A 14,220-nucleotide genomic window follows, 5' to 3' on the forward strand; every position below is an offset into this window, starting at 1 on the left:
ACTGTTCTATTGTTTCTTCACTTTATCGTTCACTCTGCTCTTTTGTTTATCTCTTTCACTCATTGCGTGGGTAAACGTCCCGGGCTCTATACATATCTAGTAAACGGTTGTATTTAAAAGTAATGTAATGTACATGTGATGTACATGATGATGCGTACACAGAATTCCGTCCACCTGCATCAAAAAAACTAAACGCGGATTTAGTTGATAAAAAAATAACAAAAAATCAGTCAGTATACATATTTTAATATTCATATATTTATTTAATATTTTTATTTATATTTGTAGGTGGATTTATATATAAAACAAATATTCTCCAGTTTGTTTTATTTAAATATCAGAAGAAGAAATATATATATGAAAATAATAACAAAAGTAAAATTTAAATTAAGTAATAAAAATAGAGAAGAATATTTTATCAAAAGCTTAAAAATAATCAGACGTTTGATGTTGCTATATGTATGATAGATAACAACAAAAACAAAAAATAATAATGAGACGGATGGAGTAAAGAACTATCACATGGTCATACTACACGAAAGGCCTTCAAACTGGCATGGGCGAATCCTCCCACTCGTCACGAATAGAAACGTGGGCCATGCCAGCATTCCATTCATTTGGTGACCTGGTCTAGTATATCACTGTATAGTAGGGTGGTGGTGTCGGTAGAGCAGATAGAATAGAATAGAATAGGAAGATTCTCGTGTTGAACGTTCGATCGTCGGTTACTCCCCCACACTGTTCCTACTCATTACCCTGAGTGTCCTCCAAACGGAGGAGAAGAGACAGGATGGGCCAGCTCCCAGGAAGAACAAAGACACAGTGTTAGTTTGAGACTGACTATATACACTCGACCTTCTACAAAGTGGAACCCTGGCACGTGAACTCGCGTATATGGAATCCTGTTCTCTCCTCTCTGGTCCCTACCCGCTCATACTCAATCCCGGGTCTTCTTCTACTCCTATACCTACTCAACATCTTCTTTCTTTATTTATCACAAGTTTTGTTGGAGCATACCTATACCTAACCATACCATACCATATCATACCACTCAGTCCATATAATACTCTCTACCTGTATCTTCTCAGCTCAGCAGCAGCAGCAGCAGCAGTTAAGTTTGCCCCTTTCACTCTACTCGTGAAACTCTCTCACGCTACCCCTAAACTCATACTTTTATTTTCACCTACACAACATCACTTTCAGCTACTAAACGTATACCGCATTTATTCGCCTTTAGGGGATACCAGTGAAATATAATATAATATAATTTTATTTCTCAGTAACTCAACTTCCACTCGACTCCATTCGCCTTCGTATCGTCTTTTCATTCATTCTTGAACTTGGATACTTGTGTTGATATACGTAGAGTCTATGTATACGTATAAATTCACAATTATAGGTGAGTACATAGACATTATACTCGATTAACTTTAAAGAATTCAGCTGCATTGTAAATATTGTAAGCTGTCTAACTCATTAATCCTATTTTGTTCACTGTTTAAGTGCTTAGGTCATGCTCATGGTGGTAAAATAAAGGTCTATTGAGCTATTGGTTATCTGGGTCTGGGCATCAACCATCAGCCGTCAACAAAAATGTAATAAACTAATCCCAATACTACTAATTCATACAACTAAACAGTTACACTACTAGTAGACAGGAAACATAATAGCCACCTTCAAGGACTTAACTTGTCTTGTTCCTTATATTACTTTATTTTTAAACTGTCCAACATTTTATGAATTGAGCTTAAGAATATCAGGTAGGTCATGCACGTTATATCAAGTACCCCAAGCACGCACTTGAATTACGTAATTTTATTTTTATTTTTATTCAACTACCAGTCACCAGATGTTTTTTATGACACATTATACAGCTGAAACTACTTCTGCTGAAGCTACTGTCGCTGCTGCTGCTGCTGCTGCTGCTGCTGCTGCTGCTGCTGCTGTTGATGTTGTTGTTATTATTATTATAATTCATCGTTAATATATTTCCTGAATACTAGTATTTAATACATCAGATAGACTCTATATGGACATAAAAAAATATAACACTTAATGTTATTATATATGTTGTTATGAAATATAAAATAGCGCTAGGACATTGGCTGACAAGTGGTCAGCCAATGTGGGCGTTTGACTGCTGTGTGTGATCGATCAGCCCACGGAGTTTCCAGTTAATTTCCAGATGAACCGGAAATTCCACCCACGGTAATATATATACATATATATTAGGGTGGGTCAAAAAAATCGAATAATTTATTTTTGATTTTATACTCTGAAAAATAGGTTCGTAGACACCTAAAAAGAATTCTCTCCAAGTATAAGCTCTTAATTATAACGGGAAGGTCCTCCGCTTTGCGGGTTTCTATTTTTTTCGAATAATCAGATAAAAAAATTTATATCTCGCTTCCAACTGCTTGGAAAAATATTCCGTGGCATAGATTTTGTGAGAAATTGAATGCTTTACAAAAAAGGTCTCTTATGACTTTTTCAAAAACTCAACCGATTAAAAGATATTCATAGTTGAAGTTTGGCTATTTTAAGGAAAATATTCGTTTTTATTATGAATTTTATAAGTCGATGAAAAAAATTATTTCGGATTGCGGAACTCATGATTTTGTAGGAAATTTACTGCTCTACAAAAATGGTCTCTTATGATTTTTGATTAAGTGAAGCCGTTACGAGATATTCATCGTCAAACATTAACGAATATCAATATTTCCAGTTTTTGATCAATAATTCGATAAATTTTAATTTAAACTATGAGTTTCAGGAAAATTTACATAAATTTGAGTTTCGATCGATAAAGAAATGTTATAATAAGTTAGATAAAGAATTATTGGAATTATCATTGATTTTCCTTGGAGAAATGCCTCAAGAAAAGATTTCTTTCAAACGTCCTGGTGCTGTTCATCATGCTAGATGGATGGCTAAGGCCATTTATAGTTTGAAAATGTATCTATTCAGAGATGAATTCAAACTCTCTCAGAAAGAATTGCATGGTCTTCGTCATTTCTGTATTTTTATAGTCACATTGTATTTAAAAGCTTGGTTTTCATCAACTTCTGCAACAACTGCTGCTTATCATGACTTGCAGTTTATGAAAAATTTATTGGAGTACAAACATATTAATCCTTTGATTTCTTCAGCTACGTGTGAAAAAATGATTTCGCACTTATGGTATTTGAGCGATGAACTTGCCATTTTATCACTGTTTGACGATGGCGTTCCATTAGAAGTAAAAAAAGTATTGTTGAAGCTGTTAATACTCGTGAAGGTACAGATTCTAAAGCTAAAAGATTTGTAATTGCTAAAAAGATTTGAATTCATTGGCGCAGAGAACTCTGAGTGACTTTGTGTCTAAAAAGTCATTAAATCTTTTCAAAATCTTCGATCTACCGTATGACTTTCTTGATGTCGATGTTGAATTATGGCCTACTAATGAGAGTTATCTCGAAAATAAAGAATACTTTCAACAACTAAAAGTTGTCAATGATTCAGCAGAGTGAGCTGTTGCATTAGTCAGTGAATATAATCAATGCTTGACAAAAATGAAGAACAATTCCAGTACTTATTGCAAGTTGTCAAAGAACATCAAAAACATTCCCAAATTGTAATAAAAGAAATTATTTATAGTAATAGCGTACTGTTATGTTAAAAATATAGACAATTATATTGCAATTGATAATTCAATAAAAAATTTATCTATAAAAAAGTTAAATACTGGTTGTTTCTCACTTGATTCAATACTTTTCATATTAAATTTGACAAAGAAATATGTCATTCACTTCAAATTAAACTAATCATTGGCTATATGTCGAAAAAATGCTCTAATTTCTTGTTTTAATGCAATCAAACAAGCTCAAGACTGAAAACAATATTAAAAAAATTGTTTATAACATTTCTTTATCGATCGAAACTCAAATTTATGTAAATTTTCCTGAAACTCATAGTTTAAATTAAAATTTATCGAATTATTGATCAAAAACTGGAAATATTGATATTCGTTAATGTTTGACGATGAATATCTCGTAACGGCTTCACTTAATTAAAAAATCATAAGAGACCATTTTTGTAGAGCAGTAAATTTCCTACAAAATCATGAGTTCCGCAATCCGAAATAATTTTTTTCATCGACTTATAAAATTCATAATAAAAACGAATATTTTCCTTAAAATAGCCAAACTTCAACTATGAATATCTTTTAATCGGTTGAGTTTTTGAAAAAGTCATAAGAGACCTTTTTTGTAAAGCATTCAATTTCTCACAAAATCTATGCCACGGAATATTTTTCCAAGCAGTTGGAAGCGAGATATAAATTTTTTATCTGATTATTCGAAAAATAGAAACCGCAAAGCGGAGGACCTTCCGTTATAATTAAGAGCTTATACTTGGAGAGAATTCTTTTTAGGTGTCTACGAACCTATTTTTCAGAGTATAAAGTCAAAAATAAATTATTCGATTTTTTTTGACCCACCCTAATATATATATATATATATATATATATATATATATATATATATATATATATATATATATATATATATATATATATATATATATATATATATATATATATATATAGATATATATATATAGATATATATATATATATATATATATATATATATATATATATATATATATATATATATATATATATATATACATGCTCTGTAAAATTAAGTAATCAATTAATAAAATCTCAGATTAATTTAACGTTAATTAATTAATATCAAATATTATTTCATTGTCACTTTATTTTTCAGGATGTGATAGGTGATTTTATAGATAAATATTTTCTCATAATAATATTACTGTTAATATAAATAAAAGCAATGAAGACACTTTTGGTGATACGATACGATGTGACATGACACTTTGTGTGATATTAAAATACAAATTCCTTTTTGTTTGTATTGTATTATATTATATTAATATTAAAGTTGTTGATGACTGGGTATATAATATAATATAATATAATACATCACATAAGTGTGACCGATTCTTTCAAGCATAAACAAAATAAAAGATCCTCCAGTCTTGATATTTAAAGCAGAAACAGATAATATATATTTATGTATATTTGAGCAGAGAGACTGAACTCACACCTATCTATGAGTACATATAAATAGGAAACCGATTATCGTTGGTAAAGTTTCGTCCAGATGTTGTTTTAATGCTCGCTCCTATGCATACCGGAAGCCAGTGCCTACGAGCATAGCTAAGTCATCATGAGTAGAGAACTCATCATGTATTCATGTTTATGTGGTTCTTGGTATGTACCTTGTTGCCTGTAGGATGTTTGTCCATATACTAGTAACTAGTACCATACGTCTTTACTCAGTATTTACAGTTTATATTTTATTGGTATGTATGTGTGGATACTCAAGTGTGATGAGTGTAAGAGAGTGTGTAAAGTCTATGTGATTACCACGAAAGGAGGCCCCAGGTTGACAGGAAATGGTTTGAGATAAGATAATGACGTCCCTCGCCTCTCCTGCATCCGGAGTTGTAGCTTTCTTTGCCACTATGATACGCCGCGATATGCCGTTTAGTTTGACTTTTATAAAGCCTTCTTTATATTCCACTTAAACAGGTATATATACATGTTAAAAAAACAATCTATACATGAATGTATTTAACATAAGTACTTATGTATAGAAAAGAAAAGGATATATAAAAATGATGCAGAGCTTTACTTCCTTTGATATGCATCTATATTGAGAGAGGCTTTTACCACGCGTACATCCGCTCTAAATTTGCAATTGTTTCTTCATTATTATTATTATTATTATTATTATTATTATTATTAAAAATTATATTATAAGAACAATTGCTGTTTTGTCTTGTAGGAGTATATTACAGTTTGTCTACAAATAAAGTAATCCATTATTATTTTTTTTTTTCCATCCCCATAATAATATTTATAAAGACTAGATTGAATTATTTAATTATTTAATTAACTAAGTGGTTTATTTACCAGCAGCTGATAGAAAATATAAAGGATGCAGATGTCATTGTTTTTACTGTTGGTATATTATTAATTTGTTCAATTAAAAAAATGTTTCAGACAGGCGTACAGGATAAAGTTAAGAAGATTTGATACATTATCATAATGAAAGTGTTATTTTTTTATAAGGAAGAATATGACAATGACGATAATAATAATGAGGATGATGGAAAACAGGCGCGCAGCAGCATTACCCGGAACGACTTTTCCGTAGAAAGTATCCCAGAATATCAGAGTAACAGCTTTCACGTTTAAAACATGAAATGTCTCATTTTGAGACATGACATGTGAATTCTATTGGGCAATAATAAACTTATCCGGACAGTAGCAGACCGTCTAACTAATCAACCAATCAACATAGGATTAATTCTCTCTACCCTCTGTTCGTAATAATTGATTATTTTATATCCTAAAATTAGAATTCTATAACAATATGCATAAAACTCTTCACAACTGACTGGTACACTTGCAATAGAACCAATTATTTTATATTTATTAATAGCTATATATATTCATACGTATTAAAACGTCGTGATATATATCATCAGAAGCTATGAATTTAAATAAGGTATAAAATAAAAATAGAAAATTTATTAAATACTAAAATATCTTTTCATGGAAATAATATCATTTGAATTTTCTATTTTCAGGTTTCAGGTCGCGAGTTTGTTTTACAATATGTATATGCAAAAATAGAAAAAAAAAAAAAAAAAAAATGTATGATGTTTAAGTACCTCGAACCCCAGAGAGTATTATAATCTCAGGCACTCTGGGCTACCAGGCTTTTGAATACTGATCAAGTATTTTGCAGGATTGCTTTTCTAAAAAAGCCCGTGACAGCCAATCGGTTTACCTGGACGAATCGATTACTTGTCATTTTTCGAAGGTTCACGATATTTATTTTAGGTAAAAGCACCATACCAAATATATACCCGGAAATAACGCTGCTGGAGGTATAATATTTTCAGAATTGTTATTCTAAAATTTTCAAAGGACTTGAATATATTTTATGCTTTAAAAAAATATTGAAGCAGATCCTATCTTTGAGAATAAAAAAAAAAAAAAAAAAAAAAAAAAAATATCAATTTTATTTTTATCTAAAATTAGTAAAACGTATAATTAATAAACAATTATTTTTTACATCCAAAATATGAAAGATAACATAGCGGAACTCTTTGAAGTTAATAATACTCGGGTTGTAAGTTTTTTTAATCATTTTCTTCCCTGATTTTAGAGGATTAATTATACCCGTAGAATGTTTTCAAGATTGTGGATTATGGAGTACGTTAAAGCTCGATTTAATATTGGATATACAGTAGATACTTCCAGACTAAATAGGTATACACTTACACATTATATATTATGACTGTGCATGGTGTGTAATGTGTACCTGTGTGCGAAAACGGCGTGGGTAGAAATGTACGTTAAAGGGGAATGGAAAGAAGCTGTGAGCAGAGGAGATCCATACATGCCATCAGCAGCAGCAACAGCAGCACCAGCACCAGAGTATTGGAGAAGAGAAAAGAAAAAAAATGTACCGGAGAAACAGGAGGATGAGAGGTACGGGAATCTGAATATGGGCGTCCGGTTTACTGAATGAGTAAAACTCTCTCAAAAGTTGTGCGCCCACATTCTCAGCTTCAAGTTTTATTTAATTATTGTAACTATATACATTTGTAAATTAGCCAACCGTAAATAAAAAAAAAAAAAAAAAAAAAAAAAAACTGAGTCAGATTTATTTTATTATAAAAATCTTTGATTTACTTTCAATATATATTATCTTTTTAATTTACTAGACATACAATACAGAGTTGAAGTTATGACCAAAGAGAGAAAGAGTTTAAAAGTAAGATGATAATTCAAACGCACGTGTATTGAATTGCTCAGTACTCAGTATATATAGTATTAAGTCGTTTAAGCCTGAGATTTAAAATTTTTTCACGCGAGTATCTGTGAAGGATGAATTATATTACATAAAATGTAAAATAGAAAAGCGAGATGCGCGGGAATGTTGTATCCCCCTTATATAATATTTACAATATATATATATATATATATATATATATATATATATATATATATATATATATATATATATATATATATCTATGTACAACTGAGTAGGCACTTTATACGTTATTCCGAGTGGTTGAATAAGCTCACATGGTAGAACGCCAAAGAAAGAGAAGATATTATTCAAATAGTGTATGGTGTAGGCGGCATTTAAGTCGTCAGCAAGGGAGTAGAATGTGACCAAAGTAATCAATGAGATTACTAAGAGCTAGAGAGTGATATGAGGGGGTGAAAAATTCTGCGCGGCAGCACCCACGCTGATAATACGCACGAAACCTCGTCCCGACAGCTTTTACTCCTATATCCTACATACTTTTTTTTCTTTTACTTTTACTACTCTCTTCAGTTTACAACTTATCTTTTTTTTTTTAATTATTTCTTCTTTATTTTTACATCCATTCTGACTCCCTCAGAATTTATTTTTCGTGTATAGGCGATCGTTTAATACTACAACGTGAATTACTGTCTTAAATTAACGTATTTTATATGGATAAAATATTTTTATATGCGATTACTATATAAATATATATTTTTATCTTTTATCGTGGGTTTACGTATAGCCTCTAAGAAGATAAAAATACTCAATATTTAGTTATTTATTTTTATACTTTATTCCTTTTGTTTAAATGTACAGTATAAGATAAATATTAATGTAATGAATGAGTGCTCCAGTCAGACAATAACAGGAAAATTTATCAATGTTTACCCTAGATAAAAAAATTATGTACTTATGAATAGTGATAAAATCATTGAGTTTATTGATTAACATCGCGTTATCATTATCATAATCATAACTTATTATTTTAGTCTATTCATATCGCATCAATAATTATTTCAACGACCTTGGGTACTGAAAAGTATTTTTTATGAATGAAACCCGCTCGCGTTTACTCGCACGTGTATTTACTTTTAATAATTAACATTTTATTTTTGGCCCGATTAATTTATTTATAAATTTTTGGTTATTCCCGATAATTAAGACTGACAATTCAAATGATAATTTGTAAAGTAAAAATTTTATGTAATTAAAAACATAATTAATCTTATTATTATTTGCATGATTTCTTTTTAATTTTGACACTTGTAGGTTATGTAACTAGTAATGAAACTGTCAATCGTGAAAGAAGAAATCTATTACCAACAAATGATAACTCGATTATTTTATTTTTTATTTATTTATTTTTTTTTTTTAACTACAGAGGGCAGTAACTATTCAAAATCAAAAATATGTTCTGGAATGTTTACCAATTCAATTGCAGTGAAAGGAAAACAATTTTTTTTTTATAGATAATAAACGAGTTTTTCAATAATTAAACAAATTAATAATAATTAATTAATCAGAAGGACGTTTGATTTATTTCAAGCTATAAATTGATTGAAAAAATATAGTTGGTACGTAAATTAATTGTCATATTATAAACTCTAACCTTGAAGTTATTTTTCCTAACAATAAATAAATCGAGGATAAGGTTGTAATCCAAGCAAATATATCCTGATAACACGTCATTTATTTATTGATTTTACAATAAGGGATGATATTAATAAAACGCTAAACTGCAATTATGGACTCCGATGATACAAATAATTCTAAAGTAAGTTTATTATTATTATTATTATTATTATTATTTTGTTATTAAATGCTCAGGGGGGTTATCCCCGGAGTCCGATTCTCCGAGGGCCCAGCCTGAGCTCCATCCGTTACTGCTGGACCACTCCGCACAACAAGGCGGTTAGTGATCACAGCAGGCCAAAGTAATTTCCCTTAAGAGACGGAGAGAACCAAGTAAAACAGCCTTCTGCATCCTAACTGCCAAGAACTCAGCTTTTGATGAGCAAGCTGGAACTTTGGCAAGTGAGGATACAAAAGACTGTTTCATCCCTCCTAGGACGCCAACAATCAGAACGAGAAGCTTGACACGGTAACCTGGGTAAAGTTTGCCAATTTCAAACAGGAGATCCTGATATATTTGTCTTTTGTGCTCTTCTTTGGCTGAGATGTTGTATTCAGCCGGGGCCGAGAACTCAATGACATAAATGTCACGAGTGGCCTTGTCGAAGAGCACAATATCAGGTTTGTTGTGATCTATCCGCCGGGTTGTTGCAAATGGCATGTTCCAATAAATTTTGCAACTGTCATTCTCAACAACCTGGGGAATATCTCCTGGCAAATAAGGCAGCACTGGTGTCACGTCAATACCGTAGCAATGACGAAGATAGTAGTACAGTACTCTCAGGGCAGCATTGTGACGCTGGATATATGCACCTCTCGCCAGCACTGGACATGCCGACAAAAGGTGCATAAGCGTCTCCGGATGTTGTCTACACCTCCTACAGGACGTGTCCGGAAGCTGCACCTGGAGCACCTTGCTACGGTACTCAAGAGTGTTAATGACACCATCTTGGCAGGCAAATATGAACCCTTAAGTCACGGACATCAGGCCCGCTGACTTTAAGAAGGAAAACGTCAGCTGGATGGACAAGCCATGATCACGCACGTGTTTAAAGAACACGCTGTGCATGGACTTGTCCATCAGTTCGCCAAGGAGTAGTTTTTCCTCGGCGTTCTGATGACGCTCTTAAATTCCTCCTTTCGGAGTTCCATAAGAGCGTTTATTTCTCCAAGACCAAGGGTTCTTGCCGCATATATTGCTGCCTTATACAAGAATGACCCCTTATGCGCATTTTCATGTTTATGTACAATTTGCACAAGAAAGTCATCCTCATCTGCAGTGAAATTGACAACTTCGTGTGTTAAACCCAGGACCAAACGGTCGTGAAGCCGCTCCAAACTCTGCAAACCTCTCCCACCGATGGACCGGGAGAGGTATAATCTGGCGACTGATGAATTGGGGTGCATGCTCCGATTCATATTAATGATCTTACGGGTTTTGATGTCGAGATCTCGTAAATCCTTTCGGGCCCATTTCAGGACACCGAAAGAGTATAGTAAGACTGGGACAGCGAGCATGTTAGTAGCTGAGACTTTGTTTTTGCCGGAAAGTTCGGAGGACCAAATTTTCCGGAGTCTCCTAACATACTCGCTCTGGAGAATTGTTCGGACTTCAGAGACCGCATGCATGCGGTGCTCTACCATTCCTAGATATCTATACAACTCCCCGGCGTCTAATTGTCTTAAGACGCTCCCATCCACTAATTCGACATCATCACCAGTATCAGAGCACTTACCCCTTGCCAGATGTACGACCGCACACTTGTCCAACCCAAAAGACATTCCAACATCTCGTGTGTACTCTGCTACGATGTTGAGGGCCGCTTGTAGATGATCTTTATCAGCGCTATACAGCTTCAGATCATCCATGTAAAGCAGATGGGTAATCGAATAGTTTCGATCACCCGGAGGCCCCACAGAGTACCCACGAGTTTTACGGAGAGCAACAGATATAGGCAGCAGTGAAATGCAAAACAGCAGAGGGCTCAAGGAATCGCCTTGGAAGACCCCTCGTTTGTACTCTACAACTCCGGTTACGTGCAATGCGTTTCCACTTCCAATGTGAAATCGCGTTCGCCAGAGCTGCATTGTACGCCGAATGCATTCCACTATTTCGGGATTGACTCCCAGGCATTTGAGTAGATATAAAATCAACTCATGTGGAGTTGAGTCAAATGCCTTGCGATAGTCAATCCAAGCCATTGACAGGTTGCGTTGATAGTAGATCGCATCTTGTAAGACGCATCGATCCACTATCAGGTTCTCCTTGCAACCTGACAGGCCTCTTTACTGCCACGTTGTTCATATATCTGTTGCCATACAGGCTCTATCTGCTGCAAGATACGGTTATTTAAAAATTTTTGTAAAAATTTTATAAACCGCATTCAAGCAGGTGATAGGCCTGAAATTCTTAGGGTCAGACAAGTCACCTTTTTAGGTATCATTACGGTTCGCCCTTCTACAAGCCAGTCCGGAATCGGATTGTCAGCTCTAATGTATGATGTAAATATGCGGGCCAGATGGAGGTGGGTAGAAGTAAACTTCTTCCACCAGAAGACATTAATGCCATCTGGTCCCGGGGCAGCCCAATTTTTGCTGCCATTTAGAGCTGAACGAACTTCATCCACACTGACTGCAGGGCTCTCTTCATCAGCATTCTGTCGACGGTGTTCCCGACAGAATACTTTGAAGTCGTGCAGAGCTGGAGTGTTGGCGTTCACGTTTGGTTGATCTCTATACAACTCAGTCCAAAAAGCTTCCACCCGCTCAGGTGTTGGATAATTCCCGGTAACATCGGTCTTTGGTGTCAGAAACCGTGAAGGGCTGGATCGAAACAACGAGTTGTCGACCAACCGCTTCAGCCTTTCTCTAATGACTTTTTAGCAGCCACTAGAGACCGCAATTTATTAAGAGACTCTTCCTTGATGACAAGAAGAGTACTCTTGTTCAGTGTGTGATGATGCCACCGAAGTTCAGCAGCAATGCGCCGAATTCGGGGCGTGTATGTTCTTTGAGTTGTGTCGAACTCAATCACACACTGAATGCGGGAGACCTGTTTCCGGGATATGTCAATTTTCAAGCCAAGTTGTGAGATGCGCTGTTTCAACCTTGCCTCGATCGAGAGACAATGTCTCTCTCTCGGAAAAGCTGAGACCGCTGTACCATACACAACCTGACTCACAGTGAGCAGGGTGGAATCCTCTAGAATGTTTGCACGGAGATCTTCATTTACCGCGTCAAGCTGTTGTTGAGAGTAAGTTATCTTTTTAGATATACTTACTCGCCGTCCAGCAAAGGGATTGTTGTTGTCCAAGGAGGAACGGCGTCGTTCTTGGTGTAATTGCGCCGGAAAAGAAAGTCTATTAGACTGCCTTCTATCCGGCACAAGCGATCTTCTGTTACGCCGAAGATGAGCGGCATAGTTACGGAGGTGTTTGTGCGTAAAATGCGCTAGCTCCGGATGCATATCACTCCAAAGAGTGTGCATCCGGGCCATATAACCGCTCACCCCCGGTTCGCTACGTTGGTAGCACACCAAGAGATCGACTCTGAGTTCCTCCGTCCACTTAAAGTTGGTCCTTATAGCGCCAGGGTCGTCATAATTCATCGGGTCCGGCGTGCTCCTCCCACCTGATGAATGGTCCTCATCCGAAAAGGACCGGTTGTGGGGAGCACTTCTGAGTTGATGTGTTGTAACTTAGTTATTTCCATGCAGTGGGTAGTTGGCCCACTGCACTGGCTACGTCGTTCGCCTACAGACTTGATGTTATGGTCTGCGTTTCCCGCGATGCGCTGCTTGGAGGCCACGTAGCAAGCACCGCTTATTATTATTATTATTATTATTATTATTATTATTATTATTATTATTATTATTATTATTATTATTATTATTATTATTATTATTATTATTATTATTATTATTACATTTGTCTATATATATATTATTTACTTTTAACTCGCAGCCATGACTTAATTACTTTAGTCATGCGACTTTTCAATCTATTAATTACATGACTTTTTTCCTCCAGAAGCGCAACACACGTTACGCAAGTAAGCAGACTATCGGCACTGACACGGTAACTAAAAAATTCCTCCAAAACTTCGATCCCCAGAGTAGCGAGAGAGAAAAACGTAAACTCCATCGCCGTCTTTATCCAGGAAGCAAAAAACATATTTTGTACGACGAAAGCGGCGTTTTTATACAAACTGGGACAAATATATGTGATTGCTTGCAGCCAGATTGCTCCGGTTGTCATTTTCCATGCCCGAAATGCGGCTCGAACAAGTGTGCTCACGAGTGCAGGTAATTTATTATTCTATTAAATTTTTTTAAACGAAAAATTATGTCATAATATTAATATAATTGATTTTTAATCAGGGCTCATCGCCGATGGACTTACGATTCAATTGAAAACGAAGGAAGTGATATTATTTTAAAAAATCCAGTTGCAAAAGACTCTTAATATTCAGTGGATTTTTCATTTTAAACTTTTTCATAAATAATGCTAATTGTTTTTAAAATATTTATTAATTAACTTGATTGAAAATAGATCGATTTTATACAATTTAAAAAGTATTTGAATTTTTAATTAGTTCAAGGTAAATTAAATTTAATTTAAACTCGAGATAAAAATATTTTTAAGTTTTTAATTTTTAGTAATTAAATAAAAAAAAAAAAAAAAAA

The 14,220-nt window shown here is 34.2% G+C and overlaps 1 protein-coding gene and 1 long non-coding RNA gene across 5 annotated transcripts; both read left to right on the forward strand.

Annotated features, from left to right (window-relative positions):
• The first annotated feature begins 1,074 nt into the window (after positions 1-1,074).
• LOC141526168 (uncharacterized) lies at positions 1,075-7,709 on the forward strand. Of its 3 annotated transcripts, none has more exons than XR_012478986.1 (5): positions 1,075-1,399; positions 1,504-1,760; positions 6,074-6,581; positions 6,664-6,966; positions 7,248-7,709. It is a non-coding gene; the product is annotated as an uncharacterized LOC141526168 (long non-coding RNA). The 3 variants fall into 3 exon arrangements; XR_012478985.1 differs by having other exon boundaries at positions 1,504-1,595; positions 1,652-1,760; positions 6,664-7,709; XR_012478984.1 differs by having other exon boundaries at positions 6,664-7,709.
• A 1,622-nt stretch (positions 7,710-9,331) lies between these two features.
• Positions 9,332-14,109, forward strand: LOC141526161 (ARL14 effector protein). Of its 2 annotated transcripts, XM_074240993.1 has the most exons (4): positions 9,337-9,478; positions 9,617-9,678; positions 13,565-13,839; positions 13,915-14,109. In XM_074240993.1, exons 2-4 carry the CDS (start codon positions 9,649-9,651, stop codon positions 13,997-13,999), a joined length of 390 nt encoding a protein of 129 aa, XP_074097094.1. In that variant the 5' UTR covers positions 9,337-9,478; positions 9,617-9,648; the 3' UTR covers positions 14,000-14,109. The 2 variants fall into 2 exon arrangements, with proteins under 2 accessions (XP_074097093.1, XP_074097094.1); XM_074240992.1 differs by having other exon boundaries at positions 9,332-9,678.
• Positions 14,110-14,220: the final 111 nt, after the last annotated feature.

The sequence above is a fragment of the Cotesia typhae genome, unplaced genomic scaffold, assembly GCF_013202065.1.
Source record: "Cotesia typhae breed Kobodo isofemale line unplaced genomic scaffold, CoteBio_Ctyphae contig_33, whole genome shotgun sequence".
In the NCBI taxonomy this organism is placed as follows: domain Eukaryota; kingdom Metazoa; phylum Arthropoda; class Insecta; order Hymenoptera; family Braconidae; genus Cotesia; species Cotesia typhae.